The sequence below is a fragment of the Cavia porcellus genome, unplaced genomic scaffold (assembly GCF_034190915.1).
Source record: "Cavia porcellus strain 051 isolate PalLab524CR breed Dunkin Hartley unplaced genomic scaffold, mCavPor4.1 scaffold_16, whole genome shotgun sequence".
In the NCBI taxonomy this organism is placed as follows: Eukaryota; Metazoa; Chordata; class Mammalia; order Rodentia; family Caviidae; genus Cavia; species Cavia porcellus.
In genome coordinates, this window is record NW_026947499.1 from 17,654,573 (window position 1) to 17,682,031 (window position 27,459).

Genomic DNA, 27,459 nt, shown 5'->3' on the forward strand with positions numbered 1-27,459 from the left:
CAGTATTCAGGTTTAATTGCAATGTTGGCACTTTGAGATAAATAGGTTTGAGGTTGTAGTTTGGGCACTAGGTCTCTTAGAGGCTACCATCACTGACCGAGGGCCTCTACCACCAAGAGTTTTAAGGCCAAGAGTCAGTATCCAATGGGACATGCATGCCCTGAGCCCAGCCCACAACTGGGCTAGCACAGGTGCCTCTGTGGGCCTGGAGAATCCACCATGTGTCATGTTCTGCCTCCTGCAGACAAAATGGTGTAGGACAGGGGTGTGGAGCTGATGGGGTCACTAAGTTGACTGCTTTAAAACCCATGAATTTCTACTTTTTTTAGGATTTTTCTTTTTGCTATTATGTGTTTTACAGAAAGAAGTTTCCAAGCAACTGGTACCTGGGACTATTATTTAAAATAATATAACCAATATTAATTATATATTGTGAAATACTCTTTAATATATACAAAGTAAAACATCCAACATGAGCAGTAGAGTTTACTTATAAACTATTCTTTGGCACACAGGTAGTAAACTGTGACTACGGAGCGGACGGGCAGGGAGGGGCTGCCCTTCCCCATCCCTCTGGCAGCTCCCTGTCCTCTGAGCCGTTGGACTCCAGGTCCCCATCCTCACAGGTGTCCTTGTGGGAATCTGCAATGCAGACAAAGGTGCTGGGTCGCAGGGGAGACACTGGAGAGGAGGATGGGCTCTTGGGAGGGTGCACAGAAAGCACAGACGTGGGAAAGAGGGAATGAGGCGTGAACACGAGGAAGAGTTTACAAGTAACAAGACAGACAAGACACGGGCAGGGACAAGACTACGTGCCAGTTGCTGCTCCCTGTGTCTGATCCTCAGGATCTGCAAAACCGGCATCTGTGTGAACCAGGGCAACGACAGTGATGCTGTGACCTTGGGGAAAGGAAGGAGAGTTAAGTCCAGCTAAAGAGAACCCGAGACCCCGCTGCTCCTGCTGTTGGGGGAGCCCAGCTCAGCATTCAGTTCTTCCTTATCTCTTTGTGTATCTCTCAGGGGCTCAGTCACTTGATCTCTGCCAGTCTCCTGGCATCTCCAGGGCTGTTGCCCAGCCCCGTCACCCCTGTACTGAGGTAGGGGTACAGTATCTCTCTTCCTCATGACAGCCACTGTCCCCATGACTTGCCTTTCCCTATCTCTCTACTTCACACAACCTGTCTCTTTGCTGTCCTATTTCTTTTCTTCTTGTCAACCTCCCCTGTCATATGGTTTTCCAGCACTGTGGGGAAGAACAAGGATACACTGATAATTAATCAGTTCACCCACGGACAAATGAATGCAAACCTGGAAGCACCTGTCCTGGGCCTGGGGTTGTGTTGCATCCCAACGGAGAGAATTACAGAAAAAATATACATAGAAAGTGAAGCCTGGCCCTAGGTACTGGGAAGGATTTGATCTTCACAAAATTCTAAAAACTTCCTGTGCTGCTGCAGAGTATGAACACGAGTGTAGAAGAAAAGAAATTATCTAAATCCCCCTCATCTGCAAGGGAATCCTGCAGCTGTGGACTTATGTGCATACGAATAAATGGGATCTTGCAAGACTTGCACCAAGCAGTGGGTGGGCTGAGAGGGTGAGGACAGGGAGCACTGTCTGGTGAAAGCTTTAGGACTGAGGAGCAGTGTTCTCCTGGCCCCGCTCCCACAAGGCCGTGATGGACAGTGCATACGGCCCTTTTCCTCATGTCCTCTAGATTCAAAAGGTAGCTGGACTTGGGCCTCCCAAATGGAAGCAAATTCAGGTTTTAGTCCTAGCCCCAGAATGTGGGAATTGGATGGGGGTAAAGGACAAGGGCAGGAAAACTGGTCAAGGATCTAATTCCCATCACTGTCCTCCAGGAGGACCTAGTAGCTGTGCAAGAAGCCCAGAGGAAGACTCACCCAGCCCCACTTCAAATCAGGACTGGCCAGTGAGGCCAGGACAGGAAGTGCTCTATGACCCCGGAAGTGCACAGGGAGAGGGCAGCCTTCTCATCACCACCTGGCACACTGGTGAACAGCTGTCTCCATGGTTACAAGGGACAGTGCAGGCATCAAAATCTCTTATGCAAAACTTCAGGTCATACGAACCACAAAAGACAAGCTCCGTGACTCGTGACAGAGGTAGAAGCAGGGAAGTGTTTATTCCATGGAATATGAAGCCTTGACAGACAATGCCAGTGGTGTTAAGGCTCCAACTGAGACAGGATTAAAGAAATCACTGTATCACTTTCCCCTTGCACGGCTCACCTCCAGAGGGATTAACCTGGAACTCTGACTGAGATGCACAGACACCAGGGAATCTGTTTACAGACTCAATCAGAAGAGAACAGCCACCCTCAAGTGTGCTGTGAGGATGGGAATGTCCTCTCTGCGTTCTCAAACATGGGACTAGCCATCTCCTGAAATGTGGCTAGTACGAGGAGGTTCTCAGTGTTTGACTTTACTTACGTAAGTTAATTTAAATATACATACACTCATCAGTGTAGTGGCTGTCACATAGAGAGAGCATACCTAGAGACCCAAAAATGAGGAAGGCATGACTTCCTTTCTTGGTGTTGCCTCCGAAAGGAATTTGCTGGCTGCATCCAATTTTTCATTTATATGTGTTTTCTGGGCAATAGAGCTGGAGAGCATGTGAGGATCCACGGATACTTAATACCGTGAAGTCAACATCCAGGTCCACATGACTTCTGGGAAGGCCACATGTACACAGAGGAGACAGGCAGGGACCACAGACTCCTTCTGTCCATGATCTCAGCAGAAGGAGTGGTGGAGCTGGAGGGCCGCAGTGCTGGTCCTCGGGCCCCTCACCCTGGAGTACAGGCTGCGAAGACCCCAGACTCGACAGATCGGACAGCAGCAAACTTTCTACGTCTGTGAAGATCCTAGCCCGAGGGGTACTCATGGGACACACCCGGCCTAAGAGAAGTTTGAACTCTGGGACAAGAAAAAATGACACAGCCGTGGCCTTGACAGCGACCAGCTAGGGCCAGGATTCTTCTATGAAAGTGAGAATGCAGAGTTTGGGACTGAAGATTCCAGTACATGTCAGAGATCCTCTGAAAGCGATGCCATGCAGACCATGCCTGGGTTCAACAAGGTCCCCCTGGACTGTGGGATCAGCCCCCTCCATGGTCCTGAGCACAGCCTGCACTGGAACCAGGGTTTCCCCGTGAGCTCTGTGTTGAAAACTGTCTGTGAGCCTCCTCCGAGGTTAAATATGTTTTTCCACCAGATGTCAATCAGCCAGCAGTGTCCATACAAGGACTGTTTGTCAAGTGACTTCTAAGAGCAGGGGAAAATGTAAACTCATTACTGTTCCAGCCCAAGTAAAGGCCGAGGAACCTGTCATCCCTTTAGCTGATTCCAATCCTACCAATCTAGGTCAGTGAACTAGGCACATGGCATCTCTTGTCTGCCTCTTTTGGATTTCAGGTGGTGTTAACTGCCATTGTTGGGGCCTTCCATGGAAAGGGACTGTGAATGAGATAAATGTGACGAGTAAAAAATCATGAGCATCCAAAAGCTCCAAGGAAGCTGAGCGTGATGGCGTGTACTATAATCCCAGCACTCAGAGAAGATAAGCAGGATCACAAGTTGGAGACCTTGTAGACAATCCATAAAATTAGCAAGACTCAGAATAAAAAGGGAAAGAGATTGTAGGGACTTGAGCTGCATTCAAAAGCCCTGGGTTAAATTCTCAGACCAGAAAAAAATAAAATAAAATAAAAAAGCCCACGAGGAAGCACAGAGGTACCCCAATACGGGGGTTGATAAGTAAATGAAGTTGCTATTGGCCCAGTAACAGAAGTTAGGAAATGTAGTTTTATTCTTATAGAGCCCTGTGAACATTACCCTGGGTTCTGATGAGTTTTTAAAATGTTAATTGAATTAACAACTAGTATTTCATCTTCTTAAAATGCTTTTGCACATCAAAAGACATCACTATCAGTGTGAAAAGCCAGCCCACAGCAAGGGAAAACTATTTAGCCAATTGTCCCTCAGACAAAGGACTTCTTTCTAGAACATAGAGAACTGAAAAAACTCAGATCCTGCCCCAGATTCAAAGACCCAACCTAAAAATGGGCATCTGAGATAAATACATACTTCTCAGATGAAGAAATACAAATGGCAAATAAATATATGTAAAAATGTTCAACATCACTGATTAAAACAACCCTGGGATTCCTTCTCACCCCAGAAAGAATGGCTATCATCAATCAAGCAGCACCAAATGTTAGGTGGGGGGCTGTGGGGAAAAGGAACCCTTCTCCATTGTTAGTGGGAGTGCAGACTGGTGCATCCACTGTGGAAATCAGTATGGAGATTCCTCAAAAGCTAGAATTAGAGATCCTATTCGAACCCAGCTAGTCCCCTTCCGGGTATCTTCCCAGAAGAATTAAAAATCTCATTCCACAGATACATACATGCACGCAGGTTTACAGCAGCCCAATTTGTCATAGCTAAATCATGGAAACAACCCAAATGCCCATTAACCAAAGAATGGATAAAGAAGATGTGGTGTTTTTATACAATAGAGTGCTACTCAGCTACAAAGGAGGATGAACTTGAGTCTTTTAGAGATAAATAGATGCAACTTGAGACCATACTCATAAGTGAAATAAATCAGACTTGCATGTGTAAACATCATATCATCTCTAGTGTAAGAAACTGAGAGATTAAATAATATAAAACGTACAATAGATACTGTGAAATGAGAAGAAACTGTCTAAAAGGAAAGAGAAAGAAAGGGAAAAGGAAAAACAAACATACATGACAGTTAAGATAATGTACTACTAATTTTTTTAGTTCATTGAAAAGAAAGAGTTGTGTTTATATTGTTTAATCCATTTTCACGCCTGCTGCTTATAATCTGAGCAATTACTTTGAAGACAACTATACTCAATGTATTGTTACTCTCCATCTTGTTTTGAAATTTTGTATCATTGTTACTGTTTTTCTCTATAAAATAAAAGTGAAAATGTTAATTGAGATATGGTGAAATACACACATAAAATGCTCATAATTTGATTAATTTTCACAGGTAAGTAGAATCATGCTCCAACGAGGATGGCATTTTAGATTGACCACACTGACACTTGCAACATAGAGAATATGGTAGTACCTCAGTTCACAAATTTAATTTGTTCCACGATTTTGGAAAAGTTGGCTACGTTTGGGTTTGTGTGGGAAAGATGACCCCATTTGTGTTTGTCACCCAGTGTAGAGTTTGCAAACAAAAACAAAATTTTGCCAGATGCTTTTGAGAAGCAAGTTGTTACTACGTATGTGTCTAGTGATCCACACAAACACACACACTCAGAATCACACACATGGACTACCTAACACACTTGCACACAATCCCACACCACCAAATCTACGGTTGCCACCAGGAACCACAGAGAACAGCTTAGGTTTTTTTATGTGGAAAATGAATTTATACCAGCACATGCTCAGACCTCATTCGTAGCAGGAACCTGGAATCAGGGTGGCTGGCACACTAAAGCCACAAAACAGCCTGCCTTTCCCATCATGACTCACCAGCAAGTGCATGAGTCCTGCAGGTGCCATCTTGAATTCCTCCGGTGTCCACCTGTAATGACAGAGAAGGAGTCCCTGTAAGACTCACACTATGCTGTCTTTTGTGTGCACAGATCTTTCCTAAAGGTAACATTAGGAAAATCAGTGGAAAACTGTGGTCAGCACAAGGAAATTTTATGGTAAAAGAGAGCAAACGTATCTATGTCAAAATATGCAAGCTCTTCTTGGGGATGGGGCCATCTGAACTCTATATTGCTTGGCATAGAAAATGTATTTCCTAGTACCAAAAAATGCCACTGAGGATAAAGTATATTGCCCTTCACTTTGCAGTGATGCTGTCATCTTTTAATGTCATGAATCAAATCTCAGTTGGTAACATGCCCTCCCTTGAAATCTACCCACCAAGGAAATCATACATGTCATCTATCATACACATCTTCAGAGTGTCACGCCTTGCTTCATTGGACAAGTGGAGAAACCAGGAAAGCAACATATCTATTTCAGAGAATGCCAGTGACCTTACCAGGGCATTCAGTGGCTCGTCCTCTTCTGTTCTATATGGAGGCAGCGAGTGCACCAGGATGTTGGGGGGAACTAGGAAGACACAGAATGACAGGGATCCTGTTGCCCATGAATTATTTATTACTTAACTAGATAGAGGGCCGGCACGTAAGGCAAAGGAGAGCGGCAGGACAGAATTGAGAATCAGAGCATTTGACTGTCCAGCTAAAGGGCACCTCATTGTTGTAAAATGGTTTATCTAAAAAGTGGAAAAGCACCCAAAGGCATGTTGTATCGAAAAGCAAAAAGACAAAAAGCTGAGTCCATGGCTGCTTTTGCCCTGCTAGAAGTCAAGCTTAATTGCTACTATTTTCTTGATGTCTTTCAAATAATTTTCCCCCAAAATCCACATGTATCACTGTAATGCATGTCAACTCTTCTGTCACAGTCATTTGCTAATGTTTTTACAGATAATGTGAAGATATGAAACCTTACCATTTTTATTTTTAATTTTAAAATTCTTTTCAAATTGCTTTGTTATGATTATATAGGAGAAGAAAATAATTTTACAAATATACTCCTGAAAACATTTCCATAATTTCCTGTAGGACATATTTTATGTTATTTTAAAGGGAAAGAACACAGAAAAGAAAACAAAAAACAAAAGAGACAAACAAGTAACAACTACTAGAATAATTTAAAAATCCCAAACAATAACAATATAGGCCTTCAAACCAAGATGACAGAAATTTTTCAATGGTTGTTATTGCATAGTGTTATCTTCCAAAGAGTTGCTTAGATTACCAGATATAGAGATGCAAAAATGATCAGATCATAAGAGTATTAACTGTTCTTTTCCAAGAACTAATAGAATTAATAGTATAATCATTTTAGCTAGCTTGTGTATGTATGTACACACACACACACATTTATATCTTTTACTTTTCTGTTTCCCCCATCCCTGTTATTTTTCCCCTTTGAGTAATTTCTTACTTTTTCACAATATCTACTGTAAATTTTGAATCTTATTTACTCATTCAGTTTCTTACACCAGGGAGACAATATGGAATTTGCACATCTGAGTCTGATTTATTTCACTAATGAGTAGCTGCATCCATTTACTTATAAAAGCCTTGAGTCATCCTTCTTTACAGCTGAGTAGTACTCCATTGTATAAGAATATGATCTTTTTCTTTCCAAACAGGGAAAAGTGCTCCGTGAAGCAGCAGCGCCTTTTCGTCTCGCCTTTTCCTCCCAGACCCGGGCTGTGGCTCCTGCTCCAGGGCAAGCCTGTGGGGCACGCGTGCTAGGGACCCCTCGGTGCCCGGGAGCGCAGAGCGCAGGGACCTGGCGAAGGAGGTGAAGCTGGTGGCCATGCCCACACATGGTTGGAGCCCTGCACACTTCCCGAGGTCCACACCCAGCTCTCCAGAGAGCCATCAGCTGCGCCCGGACACCCCACAGCCAAGATGTGTGGGCTGTTTCCAAGATTTGGCTGTGACAAAATTGTACTGTTATAAATGTGTGTACACATATGTCACTGTGATATGATGTTTTCACTTTTTCTGGGAAAACGCCCAGAAACTGGGTATCTGAGTTGAATGGGATCTCTAATCCTAGCTTTTTTTTTTTTAACTTTTTTTTTAATTTTAAGGAGGATAAGATTAAACATAACAAAACAGAACAAAATAGATCATAAAGAAACAATTTTTAAAAACATGATTTCAAAGCGAGTCCACTGGAGATCTTCACTGTCTATCTTATTGTCTCCAGTTTTCTTCCAAATAGTTGTCCCCAGCTTCACACACAGTGTGTACATACTGAACATTATAGAACTAATCTAATCAGAACAGGATGATGAAGGCTTTTTAGGTCTCCAAGACCTGACATGGGGGAAGTCAACAATGGCTGCCATAATGTCTCTCATTCTCTTCATAGTAGCTGTCCAAATCTTTACAGATGCTGAAATTGAACATAAGAGGCTAGACTAATATCACTCTGAACAGTGAATAATAGTATTGCTAGATTTTATTTCATAATGCTACAGAATTAGCACTGGGTATCTTAGTGTTTCTTCTTCAGAGTATCTGTTCATTGCATTGTGTATTATATAACCATCCCCATAAGCTGTTTAGAAATTCTCCACATGTGTGAATCTTTACATGCATACCCATCCTTTCTGTGTTAGGAAAAAACAGATCAAAACAAGACTACAAAACAAATTCCTAGAAAAACATAAAATGAAAAAGACATATAAAACCACATTATTAGGTGATCTACAGTAGTTACTATACTTTCTTATTTTCAATAGAATTGTCTATATCATCAGACATAATATAATTGAACATAGCATTACATAGCAACTTTAATAAAAGCACAGCATTGGAGACATTGTAGAACTTCAAAAGCAGTTAATAATCAAACTGGAATGGGTATCTTATTATATCTTGTCATCTTCAAAGCAGTTGCCTCTACTCTTAAACTTGATACTATCAAGCATACCAAATTCAAATAAAATGTCAGGACAAAACAGCGATCTAACAAACCAGATTCAAATAAGATCAGTCATAGTAAGACAATATAAGTAATACAGGGCTTCAGTTTAAGTAAACAGAGAATTAAGGGTATTTACTGTAGTATATCCTGCTATTTTGGGGAGAGCTGTCTGTGCCCTCAAATCTAGTATGAGTAGATAGACTGGAACAAATTAAAGTCAAACTAAACTGAGTGATAAGACTAATGTGGCTTTTAAATCCTGATACACTATTAACAATGTCCTCTGCCTTCCTTTTTAAGGCAATTCCTCACCTTTCCCCTCAGGATGCTTTGTATATTTTGGGTCCCCCTAGCTCCTTTAGTTTCTAGATTAGGGGGTCAACCCATTATCTGAGTGTTGCTGAACCTTTTTACCCATGAGCTTGATCTTGAGCTGTACTCCTTTACTTACTAAAGCCACAAGGTTTTCCTTCCTTCTAGATGTGTAGTTCTACACTGCACAAAAGTGTCATAACATTCCAACCTATCTGCGGCTGCTGGACAAGTTGTTCCTATTTCTCTCTGGTTCCCTATCATATAGAGCATCGTTTTCTCATCTTTGACTTTCAGTTTACTAACCCTCTTTCAGGTTGAGTATATTTCCTATTCAGAGCCTCCTAATCTACTCTGCCTGTGTTTCTTTTTGTTACTGTATCAAGGCTATCTATATTAAAGATTATAGCCCACCTTCTCTGCCTCATCTCTGCTATTTTATTTTTCTGCTATTATTTGTTGACTTTTCTCCTTCATTCCACCGTCTGCCCCATTCATTGAGGCCTCTCTGCCACGCTGGAATCCTGGTATTTTTTTCTATCTCTCTCTAGAATGTCCTTCGGTATTTTTTGTAGGATTGGATTGGTAGCCATGAACTCCCACAGTTCCTCCTTGTCTTGGAAACACCTTGTATCTCCATTACTTTTGAGAAAGAGTTTTTCCGGGTACATCAATCTGGGTTGGAGGTTATTCTCTTTCAGGGCTTGGACTACCTCACTCCAGGCTCTTCTCGATTTGATAGTTTGTGTTGAGAAGTCTGTCGTTATTTTGATGGATTTTCCTTTATAGATGATCTGCTTCTTTTCTCTGACCCCTTTTAATATTCTGTTCTTGTAGTGAATTTCTGGGATCTTTATTATTATATGTCTGGGTGTAGATCTGTTTTGGTTGTAGTTGATTGGAGTTCTGTATGCCTCATTTATCTGGATATCATTTCTTTTTCCTATGCTTGGGAAGTTTTCGTTAATTATTTCTGTGGATAGCCTTTGTAATTCATTTGTGTTTACTCCTGCTTCTTTGCTCACATTTTTTATTCTTAAGTTATAGATCCTCTTGTCATCTTCTAGCTTTTGAATTGTTACTTCCTGGTTCCTTGTTATTTTTAAGAGGTCTTTTCTTTCACGATTACATGTTGCGAATCTATCTTCAAGTTTTGAAAGGCTAACTTTAGTTTCTGTTCAAGCCATTTTGCCAGCTTTCAATGGAGTTTTTAATTTCCTGGTAATCTCTTTGGATCTGTTTCATGTATTCTAGGTTTTGTTATATTTTTCACCAAAGGTTTCTCTTCTTTTTCTGGGTTCCTCCATTCTTCCATCTGTGTCTTCTTGAGAGGGGCTTAGCATTTATTTTATTAATCTTTTTATATCTTGACTCACTTGGATTAGAATTTCAGTTTTTAAGTTCATCTATGAGGTCACAAAGGTATTTCTTTATGTCTGCTGATATTGTGGCCAATGTTGCATGATTGCTGCACTGGATCTCTTCTGTATTTACTTCTCCTGGAGTTATTTTCCCAGGGTCAGTGGCTAGAGGCTTTTTCTTGTTTCTTTTTCTTGTCATGTTTCTGGTTTCTCTCAGACAGGGGGAGGTCTCTCTTGTCTGAAAGGTGGAGGATTCCTCCTGTAGGTGGAGGTCTCAGGCCCTCTTGCTTAGGGTTTTTCTGAAGTGTGCTTCCTGGGGGCTTGCTGCCTTCTCCAGTTTGCTGTTATCTGAGGTGCACACAGGGATGATGTGGGCTGGCCCCTCTCCTCTGAGCCAGTCAACCGGTGAATACCTTCAGCAACTTAGGCTGTGCTGTGGTGGACGTCACAGGTTCGGGACTGTTCCACCCCTGGCTATTGGGTCCCAGCCAGGGGCGTGGCTCAGCCCAGGCAGGTCCCACCAGTCCTCTTTGGGCCAGGGCTGGCTGACTGATGCCACTGCAGCGCTGGACGCAGGCCTATTCTGCCCAACTCCAATATGTCTTCCAGCCGGCCACACCTGCTGCAGGACCCAATTTGCAGCACTCACCCTGAATTAATGCAGCTCTCCCCTTGTCCAGCCCTCTCCATGCTGTCAAATTCCAGCATCTGAGCTGTTTTTCCCAGAGAGACTCTCCACACAGCCACCTATCAAGCCGCCCTCTTCTTGTCTTCATCTAATCCTAGCTTTTTGAGGCACTGCCACACTGATGTCCACAGTGGTTGCGCCTGTTTACACTCCCATCAACAATGGAGGAGGGTTCTTTTTCCCCACCACCTCAGCAGTATTTGTTATTGGCTGATTTCTTGATTTTGGCCATTGTTTCTGGAGTAAGATGGAATCTCAGTGTTGTTTTATTTGCATTTCTTGAATGATCAATGATGCTGAACTCTTCAATATATTTATTTGCCATTTGTGTGTCTTCACCTGAGAAGTACGTATGCATCTTCAAGTGCCCGTTTTTGGATTGGGTCTTTGGGTTTTGGGGGCCTAATTTTTTTTAATCCTTCATATGTTCTAGAGAGAAGTCCTTTGACTGAGGGACAGTTGGTTAAAATTTTTTCTCAGTTTGTGGGTTTTCTTTTCACTTTGTTGGAGATCTCTTTTGACATGCAAAATCTTTTTAATGAGATCCCGGTTGTTGATTCTGGGAAGTATTTCCTGTGCAGTTTGATTTTTGTTCATGAACTTTCTGCCTATCCTTATGTCTTCAAGATTTCTACCTACTTTGTCTCCCAGCTGATTTAGTGTTTCTGTTTTAATATTGGGATCTTTGATCCATTCTGACTTTAGTGCATGGTGATAGACATGGTTCTAGTTTTAGTTCTTGGCATATGGAAAGTCGGTTTTTCCAGCACCAATTAATAAAGAAGCTACCTTTCTTCCAATGAACATGTTTGATCTCTTTGTCAAAGATAAAGTGGCTCAGTGTGTTTGTAGCTCCAGTGATCTTTAGGTCTGTTTTTATCACATACCATGCTGATTTTATCACAGTTGCTTTATAGTATAATTTCAAGGCAGGAATTGTGATGTCTCCTGTCTTGCCTTTGTTTCCCAGAATTGCTTTTGCTATTCTAGGTCTCTTCTGATTCTGATGAATTTTAGGAATGATTTCTCTAGATCTGTAAGGTACGCTAATGGTATTTTGATTGGAATTGCATTAAATCTATATAATGATTTTGGGAGAATGGCCATTTTCACAACATTTGTTCTTCCTATCCATAAACAAGGAATGTCTTTCCATTTTCTGAAATCCTCTTCAATTTCTTTTTTCAGAGTACTATAATTTTCAATGTATAGATCTTTTACTTCCTTTGTTAAATTGATTCCTAAATATTTCATTTTTAGGGGGTGCTGTTGTGAAGGGTATAGTTTCTCTTGTTTCTCTCTCAGTGAGTTTGTTGTTGTGTACAGAAATGTTATTGATTTTTGAGTATTGACTTTGTATCTAGCTGTATTACTGAATTTGGTTATTAGATGTAAAAAGTCTTTCAATGGCGTTTTGGGGGTCTTCTATGTAGATATCATGTCATCAGTAATGATCATTTAACTTCTTCTTTTAATATCCTTATTCCTTTTATTTCTTTTTCTCTTGTCTAATTGCTCTGGCTAATGTTTCTAGAACTATATTGAATAAGAGAGATAATAATGGACATCTTGTTTTGTTCCTGATTTTAGGTTAAAACTTTTCAATTTTTGTACACATAGTAAGATGTTGGCTGTTGGTCTATCAGATATGGCTTTTATCAGATTGAGGTAAAGGCCATCTGTTCTGATTTTCTGTAAGGTTTTTATCATGAATAAGTGTTGGACTTTATCAAAAGACTTTTCTACATCTATTGAGATGATCATGTGATTCTTGACTTTGGTTTATTGATGTGTATTACATTTATTGATTTGCATATGTTAAACCATCCCTGTATTCCTGTGATAAATCCCACTTGCTCATGGTGTATAATCTTCTTGATGATTCACTGCATTCTGTTTGCCAGTATTTAATTGAGCATCTTTGCATCTATGTTCATTAGGAAGATTGGCCTGTAGTTATCTTTTTCGGTTGGTCTGCCTCTAGTTTTGGCATTAGGGTAATGCTTGCTTCCAGGAATGAGTCAGGGAGAATTTCTTTCATTTCAATTTGATTGAAGAGTTTGAGGAGTGTTGGCATTAAATTTTTCCTGAATTTCTTGTAGAATTCTGCAGTAAATCCATCATGACCTGGGCTTTTCTTTATTGGTAAGGTTCTAATTACATTTTCAATTTCATTAACTGAAATAGAGTTATTCAGCGGTTTTACATCTTGATTCAGCTTTGGCAATTCTTGTATTTCTAGGAATCTGTCCATTTCTTCTGTGTTATCAAACATAAGAGAGTATAGGTTTTCAAAGTAGGTACTGATGATCTGTATTTCCACAGGGTCTATAATGATTTCACCATTTTCATTCCTTACTGCATGAATTTGAGTTTTTCTTTCCTTTTTTTTTTTATAAGGTTGGCTAAGGGCTTATTAACTTTATTCTTTCAAAGAACCAACTCTCTGATTTGTTCATTCTTTGTACTGTTTTCTTTTTCTCAGTGGTGTTAATTTCTTCTCTGATCTTTATAATTTCCTCCCTTCTTTGGGCTTTGGGCTTGACTTGCTTCTTTTTCTAGATATTTGAAGTGTAGCATCAGGTTGTTTGTGTTTGTTCTGTTTTCCTGATGTGAGAGTTGGCTGCAATAAATTTCCCTCCAAGGACTGCTTTGTGTCCCACAGGTTCTGGAAAGTTGTATTTTCATTTGCTGGTAGATATTATTTAATTTCTTCTTTAATTTCCTCTGTGACCCATTGATTACTTAGGAGGGTATTATTTAATTTCCATGTGTTCATGTAGTTTTTGAGGTTTCTTTTATCATTAATTTCTAACTTCATGGCACTATGGTCATAATTTTCTTTTGCATTTACTCGAGCATGTTCTATGGGCTAGTATATGATCTATTTTAGGAAATGTCCCATGCACAGCCAAGAAGAATGTGTATTCTGATGTTGTTGGGTAAAATACTCTGTACATGTCTACTAAGTTCATTTGCTCACAAATTTGATTCAGTTCTGTTATTTGCTGATTTTTTTCTCTAGTTGATCTGTCTCTTTGGGTTGATGAGATGTTAAGGTCTCTCATTATAATTGTGTTATTGCTTGTTTGATTTTTCATGTCTGTTAATATTTGTTTTATATAGCTGGGTGCTCCCATATTTGGTACATATTTAAGATTATTATCTCTTCCTTTTGAAGTTTTCTCATAACCAGTATGTATCTCTTAATGATCATTTATCTCTTTTGATCATTCTTGGTTTGAAGTTCACACCATCTGTAAACAGAATAGCTACCCCTGCTTTTTTCTGGGTTCCTGTTACATGAAGTATTGTTTTCCATCCTTTGAATTTCAGCCTATGAATTTCCTTTTGAGGTAAATGGGTTTCTTGTATTCAGCATATGATTAGATTTTGTTTCTTGATCCATTCTGCCCTTTCTTTTGACTGAATTGAGGCCACTTACATTAATGGTGACAACTGACATATACTGGCTTATTTCTGTCATGTTTTCATTCTGCTGTTGGTTCCTTACCTTTCTCTTCTGTTTGCCTTGCTTGGTGTTTTTTTTTTTTTTCTGTTGTTCTTGAAATTGTAAATTTTTATGTTTATCTAGAATATCTTTTGGCATTTTTTTTTTTTGTTTTTATCGGTACCAGGGATCGAACTCACGACGGCCTGCTTGCAAGGCAGGCGCTTATGCCGCTGAGCTAAATCCCCAGCCCCTCTTTTGGCATTCTTTATAGGGTTGGTTTAGTGGTCATGAAGTCCTTCAGTTGTTCTTTGTCATGGAAGTCTTATTTCTCCTTCAATATTGAAGGATAGTTTGCAGGGCTCATCAACCTGGGTTGGAAGTTTTCCTTTAAGGATTTGGAATACTTCACTCCATGCTCTTCTTGAGTTATTGTTTGTGTTGAGAAGTCTGTTGTGATTCTGATGGGCTTTCCTTTATAGGTGATTTGTTTCTTTTCTCTAACAGCTTTTAATATTCTGTTTTCATACTGAATTTCTGGGATCCTGATTATTATATGCCAGGGTGTAGATTTATTTTGGTTATGGATAATTGGAGTTCTGTATGCTTCACTTATGTGTATGTCAGTTTCTTTTCCCATGGTTGGGAAATTTTCTGCTATTAGTTCTGCAAATAGATTTTTATTTCATTTGCATTGACACCTTTTTCACTTACACCTATCGAGCTTATATTGTTTTGCTTTGCTTCCTCTTGCCACTGTTGAATTGTTATTTCCTGGCTCCACATTATTTTTTAAAAGATTTTTCCTTTCCTAGTCACTAGCTGCAATCTTGTCTTCAAGGTTTGAAAGTCTATCTTTACATTTATCATTTTTTGTTTCACCTGGGAAATTATTTCTGACCTGATTTCCTTTGCAGCTTCAAGGAGTTGTTTCTTTACTTCTGCTGCTGAAATTTCAGGTGTGTGACTTACACTTTATTTTATGCCCATGTCTCCACACTTTGGGATGGGCTGGAGGTTTGAGATATTTCCTCCTTCATTTTGTCATTTTCCTGTACTCTCCTGGGGCAGCTGAATACAAAGTTCCTGTTGCTTCCTGAATTGGTGATGGCTGTCTGTGCTGGAGAGGATATCCCTGGCTGAGTGGAGGTCACTGGGCTCCCTGGACAGCTGGGGTCATTAGGCAGGCCTTACTCAGGCCCTGTGTGACATACTAAGGCTCCCCAGCTGAATGGAGTTCACTGGGTAGACCTTCAGCAGGCCCTGAGTGGTGCACTGATGTTCCCTGTCTGGTTGGAGTTGCTGGGCAGGGCTTTACTGGGCTCCACGTGGTGTACTGACACTCTCTGGCTGGTCTGGGTCCCTGGACAGGGTTTTACCAGGTCCCATGCAGCACACCAAGGCTCCCCAGCTGGGTGAGATTTGCTGGACAGAACTTCTGCAGGCCTTGCTTGGTGCACTGACGCTCCCTGGCTGGTTGGGGTCACTGGGTGGAATCTTAGCACTTATAACCATTCCTAATCATGTGAAAATTTTCCTTCCTGCCTTCCGTTTAATGCAGTGTGCACATCCATTGAGCCTGTGGTGCCCACATTCACACCATGCCTGGACATGGGGACAGATCATCACAGAGCTCAGGATGGCCTGGGAGCTCACAGTCTCTAACCTGCTGTCTTATAGATTTGCAAAAAGAATGAGGAACTCCAAGATAACAACCAATAACCATGAGTTTTTACTTATCACTGCCCCTTGAAGGTGTGAGCTAATGAATCTGAGTATCTAACACTTGCGATCATGTTATGAAATAACTCAAAGATGCTTATCTGCTATGAGTGAGGGGCTGAGTAAAGTCCCCAGTGCTGGCACATTTTGACCTCTACTGTCCTACCAGGTGCTTGACACTGTCTGTCTGAGCTGCCTAGAAATATATGAACCATTTCTATGTGTTTTACATTAATGCTGTTAAGTGCACCTATTGCCATGGGTCATGTGACCATTGAGGCCTCCTTACAATGATGGACAGGTAGCTTTTGGGGTTTCTGCATCATCTATTTCTTCCAGGCTTATACATAGCTGCTGCAACACCCTGGCATAGTGATTAGATCTTGTATAGCTGAGTGATAGAATGCAGCTCTCTAGAACAGAGCATCAACCCTGGGAACCATGCCTGCATTTACATTTGTCTTTTCCACTTACGGGGCCAAAAGCCTGGATCATTTATCCCTGCACCATCTCTGTCTAAAGAGTGGGAATATTCGCCTATTGAAATATTCTGAGATGAGAATTTAGGTTACTAATGCATGAATCAGAATACGCAGTGCTGCCAGATTCTCTTCTTCCTCTTTTTTTAAATGTGGGGATGTATTTTTTGAGGAGATGCACGCCCCCACAAACACATGCACAATCATGACACTTCATCCATACAAAGTCACGTTACTGAAATGACACAGCTGCTTCCAGGGACACGGCCATAGTTCTTCAGCTTCTTTCCCCATCCCCCTGACCCTCCTTTTCTGCAGGAATCTGAAGCCAGAGTGGCTCTCTAAACAAAAACAAGGAAGTCCCACCATTTTCAGCACTTAGATTTTTGCACAGCACGTAAGCTTGGAATACATACAGTTTCCATTTGCTGTGGGCTCCGCCTGCTGTGACAAAAGGGGAGACACTGTAAGGATCATGTCGGTCACATCATGCCCAGTCTTGTTGATACAGATGCTTTGTTCACTATGGTGATATTAGAAAACTAGAGGGGAAAACTGGTCTAAACCTTGACCTCAAATGAAGCACATAGAGTATCCTTCCTCAAAGGTGAACACTTTGTGTAGACATTTCCCAAATCTATCTTGATTAGCAAATACAAAATTCTTAAGAAAAAGTACAATTCAGGAAAACGTTCACCATTATACAGTTGATAATTGATGCTGTCATACATGAATGCCATCTTTCTATGTTATTTTTATTTTTGTAGTACTGAGGATTGAACCTGGGATTTTCACAGTAGCTGTGTCCCCAGCTTTGTCTTTTATATGACACAGGTGCACTAAGTTGCTAAGTTGCTCAGGTTGGGCTTAAATTTTTGGTCTTCTTGGTTCAACTTCTCACAGAGCTGATATTATACACTCGTGCTAGATACCACGCTCAGTTGAATACCATCTTGAATCAAGTATCATTTGGTAACAGACACAGTTGATAATTCATTACCAAACAAAACCATGAAGGTCATCTATTAGGTACGTGATCAGACTTTCCTATCGGAGTTTGATTGAAAAAGGGAGAAACCAGGAAAACCACATTTCCATTTCAGACAAAGAAATTCAAATTTACCATGGCAATAAATTGTTTCTCGTCCTCTGCAGAGTCGCAGGGAACAACCTCCATCAGGACCTTAGTAGAATCTAGGAAAAAGTAGAGAAACTGTTATTACATAGCTGTGGCTGAACAATGACTCTGCCAGTTTCAAACAGGTAGCTGATTACAATGTACAAAAGCTGGCACTCGTGGGACATGCTCCTGGGTGGACGCAGGAAGAAGAAGGAATAAGACAGGAAAAAGAAAAACCAGACAAAACGGAAGGCACTGCATTGAGATAGGTCAGTCCACTGCTACCGAGGAAGAGTCCAGCACCCTTTATTACTCGACAGATCCAGCGGGAATAAATAAGTGAGGGTAAAGTGGAGCACAGAGATGGGTCAAATTCTATCTGTAAAATATGTATTAAATTTCTAATCCAGTTCCTAAGGATTTGACCTTATTTGGACATAGAATCACTGATGCTATATTCCCCTAGTGGTCACATTGGACAGCAGGTGAGATCCTACCTAATATGATCGTTTCTTAATTTCTTTTTTTTTTTTTTTTGTGGTCCGGGATCAAACTCACGACCTCACACTTGCCAGGCTTATGCCGCTGAGCTAAATCCCCAGCCCTTTTTTTTTAATAAAGAGAAGAGACAGAGCCCTGAGGGGAGAATGCCATATGGTGATGGGAGAAGACTAAAGCAACAGCAGCTAAGCAGGAGTAACAAGAGATCCTTCTCTAGAGATTTCAGGAGGAGGATGGTCCTGTCTGTGCCTTGAGGTTGGACTTCCGGCCTCCTTAACAATGAGATGATGTGTTTATTTAAAGACAATCTGGTGCTTGGCCCTGAGAGACACAGGAAAGTAATAAAATCACTAGCGGTCTACTAGACCTCCTTCACATCTGTACACTTCAGTCAGCAGTAGGGTACCACTGTTCTCAAAGCCACGTTTCACACCCATCATTGCGGATCATAAGTCATACCCTGACATGTTGAAGAGGAGGCCATAATACAAAATACACTCTCAGACCACTATGGGATTAAACTAAAGTTCGACGACAGAAAGAAAATTGGAAATTTTCTCAGTATTTGGAGACTAAACCACAGATTCTTCAAATGTAAGGCCAACTTAAGTTACATGAGACCCTGCTTCAAAATAATTATATCTTGTGGATTTTTAAGATACAGTGAAACCAATTCTCAGGAAATTTATAGCATTGCATGGAATATTACATAAAATAAAAAGACCTACACTTAATAATGTTAGCTTCCATGATAAGAAATTAGGGAATAAGACAATGTAATATAAAGCAGACAAAAGAAAAAATAGCCATTATGAGAGAGATCAATGCAATGAAAACTTGAAAATCAACAAACTCAAAATGTAGTTCTCTGAAACAATCAGCAAAATTGATAAACCTCTAGTGTGGTTAAGCACAATGAAAAATAAAAGACACAAAGGACTAGCACTGTAAAGCAAAGAGAAGTAATCTGTATTGATTCTATAGATTAAGAGGGATATTTTGAAAAATTCTTTGCCCATAAACTGGATAGCTTGGCAGAAATGCTCCAGTTCCTCAAAGGTAGAAAGTTGCAAAAGTTACACAAAGAGAAACAATCTAACAGTCCTATTTACATTGAAGACTTTGAATCAATAATTGATAAATTCCCCCCCAAAAAGAATGCATCAGACCTAAAAGGGTTCACTTTTGAATCCTAGTACTTAAAAAGGTAAAATTAATCTTAACATAAAAGGAAAGTTCAGAATCTCTAGGTATCTATCCAATTAAATTACAATGTCCACACAAAAACCTGCAGAGACATGTTTTTGGCAATTTTATTCCAGGTTGCTCAAATGGGAAGCTGTGAGGATGCTCCTCGATAAAAGAATTATTAACAAATTTAAGTGTACAAGGAATATCATGTACTAAATGTTATAAACATCACAACTGTATGGTGCTAAGCAATAGATAAAGCTGCAGAGATTATGATTCTAACTATATGAAATCAAGGGCAAGTAAAAGTACAGAGACTAAATATTTCGGTAGTTACCAGAGGTTCCATGAGAAAGTGAGAGGGATGAATAGAGAAAATATTTTGGGCAGAGAAACTGTTCACAATAGTGATAAATAACCGAGTGCTTGTTGAACCCCAAAGAACCATGCAGTTTACCTAGTGAGAGCTCTGGGCTGTAGTTAATAACAGCCTATCATTATTGATTCTATCCTTATAGTCAATAAATTCCATAGCATAAGATGTTATTTTTAAAATGCAACTGATGGGTGAGGGAGAAGGATTCAAGTTCTGTACTATCTGTTCCTTTTGTTGTTCATCTAAAATTATTCTAAATAATGCCTTGATTTTTTAAAAAGAAATCGGGCAACAGTATTGCACAAAGAGTTATATTTCAGTAAGGACCAAAATCAGGTAACTGTCTGAACATCCAAGTGAGACATTTATTCACTCACAACTTCAGCTGTAAGCAGATCCTCACTTCTGTAGTTGTAAAACTACTGATTAAATTAACAAATTTAAATTTGCATGCATCTAATAAAAGAATATGGCTTAGCATGTTTAGCGTTTTCTCGGAACTATGGGACACAGGGAAGCCAGACCCATTGCTCAGGACTGCACGTGACGACTGAAGTTGCACAGTACCTCCATCCTTGTCCCTTTCAGGGTATGCGCTTTCCGGCAGCCACAGGCGGACTCTTCTGCAGCACTTGTTGGAGTGAACAATAGACTGTCTTGACATAGAAGGAACTATTTCCGCATCCAGGAGGCAAGAGCCTGGGAAACGTGTTACAATAGAGATAGCTGTTAACGTCATACTGGCAGAAAGACCTTAGTTTATATTAGGAATAATGACCCACACCTCAGCTTTTTAATTGACACAAAAGTTATACACATGTTGGGGTCCAAGTGTGATGTTTTGATGCATGTATACACTGTTCGATGATAGGATAGTAAACACCTTAAACATCTGTGATTCTTTGTGATAAGAACAATCTTGGCATTTGTGAAACATGGAGATGGATCTGGAGGTACTTGAACTCGCAGCCCTCAGAGTGCCCCACCGCTGCCATTGTCCGCAAGGCCTGGCCCATCCTGGGCCATGAGCCAAGGACAGGCAAGCCACTGGCCAGTGAGGAGCGAGGTCAGGCAGGCCCTGAAATTCAAGAGTTTAAGTGTCGCTCCCACAGTCAGTGTAGAAGATGGTCTGGGACAGGAATGCTCGGATTCCCCGGGGATGTCTCTCCCTGAACACCCGAGGCCTCCAGATCCTGCCACGGAAGCCTGAACCCAGAGCTCTTCTTCCTCTCTTTCCCGAATCCTCCGGCCCCAAAGTTTCCCCTGGAAGACTGACACCCTAATTTCTGAGCCGAGAAAGTAGCCGAGTCATAACCAGTCTTCAGTCATCAGAGTTTAATTCCTGATCTAAAAGAGACATGTTTCCTTCTCAAGAAGACATCTTAAGGAGACGGGTGGCTTCCAGCACCTGCTCTGAGTACCACCTTTCTGCCCATGGCCTTCCTGCCATGCTGGCCCTCAGCACCTCCTACCCCTTCCTAGACCCTGTGGGAAGGGGCAGACTCTTTCCTAGGGCGATCAGACCACTGCCAGGCTTCGAACCTCCAGGACTCTCTCTGAGGGTCACTCTTGTGGCCTTCATCACCAACTGTCCACTCCACTGACCTGATAGCACTGTCCAGGTCACTACTCTCCCAGGAGCCCCACTGCGGCCTGGACAGATGGATGACTCTGGAATTCCCCTTTTGTAGAATGTCTGCTGCTGGATTTAATGTCAAGAACCTCCTGATCTGAGGGCAGCAGCCTGGGCCTGCTCCCCCACATCTATTCTCTCACATAGTGTGTACAAAACCTGCGTTGGGAAATATAAATTCCCCTAAATGTGGTAAAATATTTAAGGTGACCATCTTGATAGGAGAATCAAAAGTATAAATTAAGTAGCGAGAGACAACTATAAAGTACTTTGTAAAAACCAGAGAAACTGGACAGAGAAAATGAAAAAACTTGAGTCAAGAAACTTGTACCCGAGGAAGTAGTCCTCCGAGGAGCCATCTGAACGTACCTGTACAGCAGTTTCCCATCTCCAGAGATGTCACCAGCACTGTGGTAATGGTATAACAGCTCTCAGATCGCAGAGTGACAGTTGAAATGGAAGGCAAGATGTCCATCATCATTACCATGGCAACAGGTCAGCATAGGTTTTCAGAGGGAGCCCAGGCCACGGTGCGCAGTGCGGCTACACCGCTATCTGACAAGCCTGTTCCCACGTGTCCAAGCGTGTCTTCAAAGCATACACGGCTTACTTCACAAACTGAATCCCCACCAACACATCCCTAGGCTACGAGAACAAGTTAAATGAAGAAAGAAACCTGTCCTGCTCCCCAGTAGTTTCATTAATCATGAACATTTTAGGGTGAAGAGGGACAAAGCCAATACTGGAAGCTGATAATGGAAACAGGTTCCAGGCTTTAACTGCAATAGCCACCCTGCCCTCTTCCACTAACCCTGACTCATCAGCTATTTCTAGCTCAAATTATAGTGTTTCAGGTGACGGTTAGAACCATACAGAAAGAATGATCATTGAATATGTGATACCATTCGAGTGTAAGAAAGAGTTACATTATTCACCACTTATTAGAAAACTGAAAACACAATTGTTTTATAAATTCCTCACCAGTTCATCCGATCACTAGGGTTAACCTTGCCTGTTCCCTGACACCCCTCCTCAGTCCTTTTGCTCAAAGGGCAACTTCCTGAGTCCCCCGGTTCCCAGAGGAGTCATGAGAAAGGAACAAAATTAACTCCTTTCTAGAAAGGATGTACAAAAGCAGTCAATCCACTTAATGTGTGATCAATAAAGTAACATTGTGTTCAAATAATTACGTTTAAATGAAGAAAGGCCAGTTTGCCTCACTGTGATGATTTCTGTCTGAGCACCTGGGCGCCCTGAGCAAATGCACCGTGGTCTCCACCTTGGTTTGCTCCTCACACTCTGCAGTGTCTGAAACCCCTTAACAGCTTAATGATAAATTATAATAAAAGTTGTTCCTGTGAGTTTTAAAACTTTTCAGCATCACAGATAAACAAAAGGAAATAACAAAATTCAAATTTTGTCAGTGGAATGCATGCTCCCATGACCTGCCGCGTATCAGCATGGCCTTGTGGGAAAGAAGGCTAGAGGAGGAGAAAATAAAGAAAAGACAGGAAAGGTGAGGTCCGGCGGACCCCTATCCTGATGGGAGAAAAGGAAGTGCTCAACCATCACAGCACATGTATTTATACACTTAGGAGAATGATGTCAATTTCAACCCCTCTGCCTAGCAACTTTTTTGCCCTGCTGACCTGGGCCCCTTGCCTTCCGGGAGCTGGGACAGCTTGCTTATGGCTCCCTCCAATGACCTTTGGTATGAATGTAAACACATTTGACAAAATGGAAAACGTAATCCATACTGAACAATCTAGTTTAGCATTATAAGCAAAGTTATAAGTGTATACTGTAGATCAGAAATCTGTCCATACTCATCAATGATGAAAAAGGCCCCCAAATAACCTGTGAAATTAGTTTGTTAGGTTTAATGTAAATATAATGTTAGCTGAGTCTTATGTTCCTATCAAAGAAGAATGTACTATCAGGATTAAGGAATTGGCTAAAGTGACTGTCAAATGGGAAAATATCACCAATAGAAATCTCTTTGCTGCTCTAATTAAATAAAAATCTAAAGCTAGGGACACATAGCAGGGTGTGTCTTGAAAACAAGAAGGATCCTCCCCAGTGAATGACCTTCACGCATCTGTCACACAAGACTTCAGCTACTCTTCAAGCAGCTGTAGAACTGTGAATTCCAACAGACGAGGTGAGTCCAGTCTTGAGGTTTTGTTTTCCCCTCTTAGATGCCTCTAAGAATGGTGGTTGAAACAGGAACATGAAAGGAACGTGGTCACTGATAAATCCCAAGTGCTATCTGCCTGTCAACTCAGAGTCAGAAAGTCAGCTACACTGGGTCCCGCCCTGTAGGAAAGGTGAGTAATGAATTTTTATTCACTTCCAGGGCTCTAGCAAGGATGGATGCATTCATGAATCAGGGTTCCTTAAAGGGAAGTGAGATGATAGCGCCTTTCTGCTTCGAACACAGATGCTGCTGGGTCACATCTATCAGCACGGCTGGACGGCCCAATGAGCGTGGACCTTTCCTCCATTACTGCTCGAACAATGACCCATAAACTCTTTTCCAGATAGAAACTCAAAGTATCTCAAGGCGAAGGTGTAGCTCGCTGTAGAGCTTCCCTGGGTTCAATCCCCTCATACTGCAAAAAAGAAAAATAAATAAATAAAATATTCAAACTCATAAAAAGACAGCCCTGTGGTTTTGAGGGCTTGAAGATTTGGAGGAAAAAGGACAGAAATGTCTGTTCAATGGGTATAAAGCTTAGGTTATGCAGGATTGGTACAGACAGTCCTTTAACGAGCAGCATGTTCAATGACTACTCAGATTTCTGATCATGTCACACTGTTCAGACTTACGACCCTTGGCTCAGACTTACGACATGATTTTTGTTGTTGTTCGTTTTGTTTAGAGAGTTTCAATGCCTTTTTTGTACAGTGTGCCTCATACTGTAATTTTGTGCAGTACTATATGTACGATAATTTTTGCCAATTGTCCTGTACGGTACAGGACTGAAATTTTATGTTGCTGAACATTACAACACTGTATATAGGAGTCACATGAGTAAAAGCAAAGTCATCCAGTGGGAGCCGCCTTTGGCCACAGCTTTGTTCTGAATACTGGAAAGTACATACTGTATACAGCTCCTCATTTAGCAACCAATTCATTTAACGACCTCGTCACAGGAGCAGAACTCTGTCATTAAACGAGGAACATCTATACAGTCTAGAGGGCCGCTGCTGTATATCTATCTGTATACCTATAGATAGCACTACTGCAGTGCACACCTAAAATGTTAGGATGACATACTCTGTGTTGTTTTCTTTTTTATTTTTATGAATGAAGGCTTTTTAAAATCTTTTGGGAAGATTCCAGTAATGTAATAGCTGGACTAATAGAATTTCTAGTTTTAATTTTTTTGAGCAGTCTGCATCTTGCTTCCACAGTGTTCAAACTAGTTTACATCCCCACCAACAATGTAGCAGAGTTCCTTTCCCCGCACTGCTTCGCCAACATTTGGTATTATTTGATTCCTTGATGGTAGCCATTCTTTCTGGAGTAAGATGGAATGTCTCAGTGTTGTTTTAATTTGCCTTTCTCTGACGGCCAGCAATGCTAAACACTGTGTCTTATATGTATTGGCCATTGGTACTTCTTCTGGGAAGTGTTTGTTCATTTCAGTTGCCTAGTTTTTGATAGAATCTTTTATTTTGGGATGTTCTAATGTTTTGAGTACTTTATGCATTCTGTGTATTAGTCCTCTGTCTGAGAATTTTTCCATTCCATAGGTTGTCTCTTCACCTCATTGGTTGTTTCCTTTGCGCTGCGGAAGATTTTTAATTTAACATGATCTCATTTATTGACTTTTTTATATTTCTTGAGCAATGAGAATCTATTCAAAAAGCCCTTACCTATGTCTTCTTCAAGAGTTGTATCTATTTTATCTTTCAGTAAATGGTTTCTGTTCAATCTTTGATCCATGTTGATTTTAGTTTAATACATGATAAGAAATATAGGCAGTTTTCCTACTACCATTTGTTAAAGAAGCTATCTTTCCTCCAACATATATTTTTGGCACCTTTGTAAAAGATCAGAAAAGTGAATGTGGCTGGGGATGTTTCTGTATCTTCTATTGTATTCCACTGATCCATGTGTCTGTTTTTGTGGCAATGCCATGATGTTTCTATTATTGTAGCTTTGTGATATAACCCAAGCTACAGGACTGTTGTAATGCCTCCTCTCTAGCACTTTGTTGCTCAGGATTACTTTTGCTCTTCTGGTTCCATATGAAATTTAGGATGATTTTCTCTAGTTCTGTAAGGAACACTGTAGATATCTTGATTGGGAGTGTTTTGAATCTATATATCAGTTTGGAAGTATGACTATTTGACTATCTTGGTTCTTCTTCTCCTGGAAAAAAATGACACCTTTCCATTTTCTGTTGTACTCTTCAAATCTCCTTTTTCAAAATATTATAGTTACCCAGGAGGTCTTTCATGTCCTTGGATAGGTAAATTTCTAAGTATTTTATTGATGCTATTGTGAATGACTTTGTTTTTCTAATTTCTTTCTTACTGAGTTCATTATTGGTGTACAGGAATGCTGTTGATTTTTTTGTGTTGATTTTATATTCTGCTACATTTCTGAATTTGGTTATTAATTGTAGGAGTCTTGTGATGGAATATTTGGGTATTATATGTCGAGGATCACACCTTTTGCACCTGGTGGTATTGGCTTCTCCCTTTCCTGTACCTGTCCTCCTCCTTTGATTCTCTTGCCTCACTGCTCTGGCTAATGTTTCGAAGGCTATGCCAAAAATAAGTGATGGTAGGGGGTGTCCTTGCCTTGTTCTTGATTTTAGAAGCGAAGCTTTCAGTTTTTCCATTTAATATGATGGTGACTGTTGATTTGTCATAAATGACTTTTAATAACCTATTTTCTTCATGTTTTTCTAAAATCATGAATGAGTGTTGGATTTTTTTCAAGTTTTCCTGCATCTACTGATATGATTATGTGGTTTTTGTCTTTATTTCTATTAATGTGATGTACTGCATTTATTGATTAGCATATCTTGCAATCCTGGGATAAAACCTACTTCCTCATGACCTATGATCCTTTTGATGATCTTTCACATTTTATTTGTCAATATCATTGAGGATTTTGCTATTGTTCTAATTACTATCAGATCATTTTTTCAGTTGTCTTTGTCTGGTTTGGGGATGAATGGTTCTGACTTCCAGAGATGCGTTTAGGAGCATTCAGTCCATTTCATTGTCACTGAAGAATCTGAGGAGAGTTGGTGTTAAATATCCTGAAAGGTCTTGTGGGATTCAGCAATGAATCCATCAAATCCTGTGCTTTTTTTAAGTTTGTGGGATTTTCATTGCTCCATCAATTTCATGGCTTGTTATTGTATTATTCAGAATTTTAATGTCTTCTTGATTTAGTTTTGGTAATACATATATGAGTCTAGGAACCTGTCCATTTCTTTGAGATTTTCCAGTATTTGGAATACAGTTTTTCGTAGTAGTTACTGTCTTCTGCATTGTGATAGTGTCCACTGTGACTTCATTTCTAATAGCATTGATCTAAGTCTTTTCTCTATTTCTTTTGGTAAGTTTGGCTAAGATTTTGTCCACTTTGTTTACTTTTCCAAAGAACCAGCTCATCAGTTCATTGAGTCTTTGTATTTTTTTCCATCTGTTTCAATAATTTATGCTCTGATTTTCATAAATTCATTCCTTAAATTTAATGTGGGTTTGAATTATGTTGTTTTTTGAGTATTTTGAGGTGTTTATTTATTATTCTGCTTCTCTAACATGAGCACTAATTACAATAAGCTCCTAGGATTGAAGACTGACTTTTTGATTGTGTCCCATAGGTTCTGATGCATTGTACTGGCACTGTAGTTCCAATCCAGGAATTGTTTCATTTCTTCCTCTATTTATTCTGTGACCTATTGAGTGTTCAGTGATGTGTCAGTAAGTTTTCAGGTGTTTATAAGTTTTATGTCATTTTTCTACTACTAATTTGTAGCTTTAACGTACAGTGAAAGATCTGATAGTAAATATGGAGTGATTCTGATTCTTTTTCATTTATTTAAGGAGCTTT

The 27,459-nt window shown here is 40.4% G+C and overlaps 1 protein-coding gene across 1 annotated transcript; it reads right to left on the minus strand.

Annotated features, from left to right (window-relative positions):
- Positions 1-460: 460 nt before the first annotated feature.
- LOC134470815 (uncharacterized) lies at positions 461-21,864 on the minus strand. Its single transcript, XM_063227076.1, has 8 exons — positions 21,747-21,864; positions 20,312-20,443; positions 17,680-17,750; positions 16,973-17,000; positions 6,070-6,140; positions 5,547-5,598; positions 817-900; positions 461-642 (listed from the first exon to the last, which is right to left on the minus strand). The coding sequence occupies exons 1-8, from the start codon at positions 21,862-21,864 to the stop codon at positions 530-532; spliced, it is 669 nt and encodes a 222-aa protein (XP_063083146.1). The 3' UTR covers positions 461-529.
- Between the last annotated feature and the right edge of the window lie 5,595 nt (positions 21,865-27,459).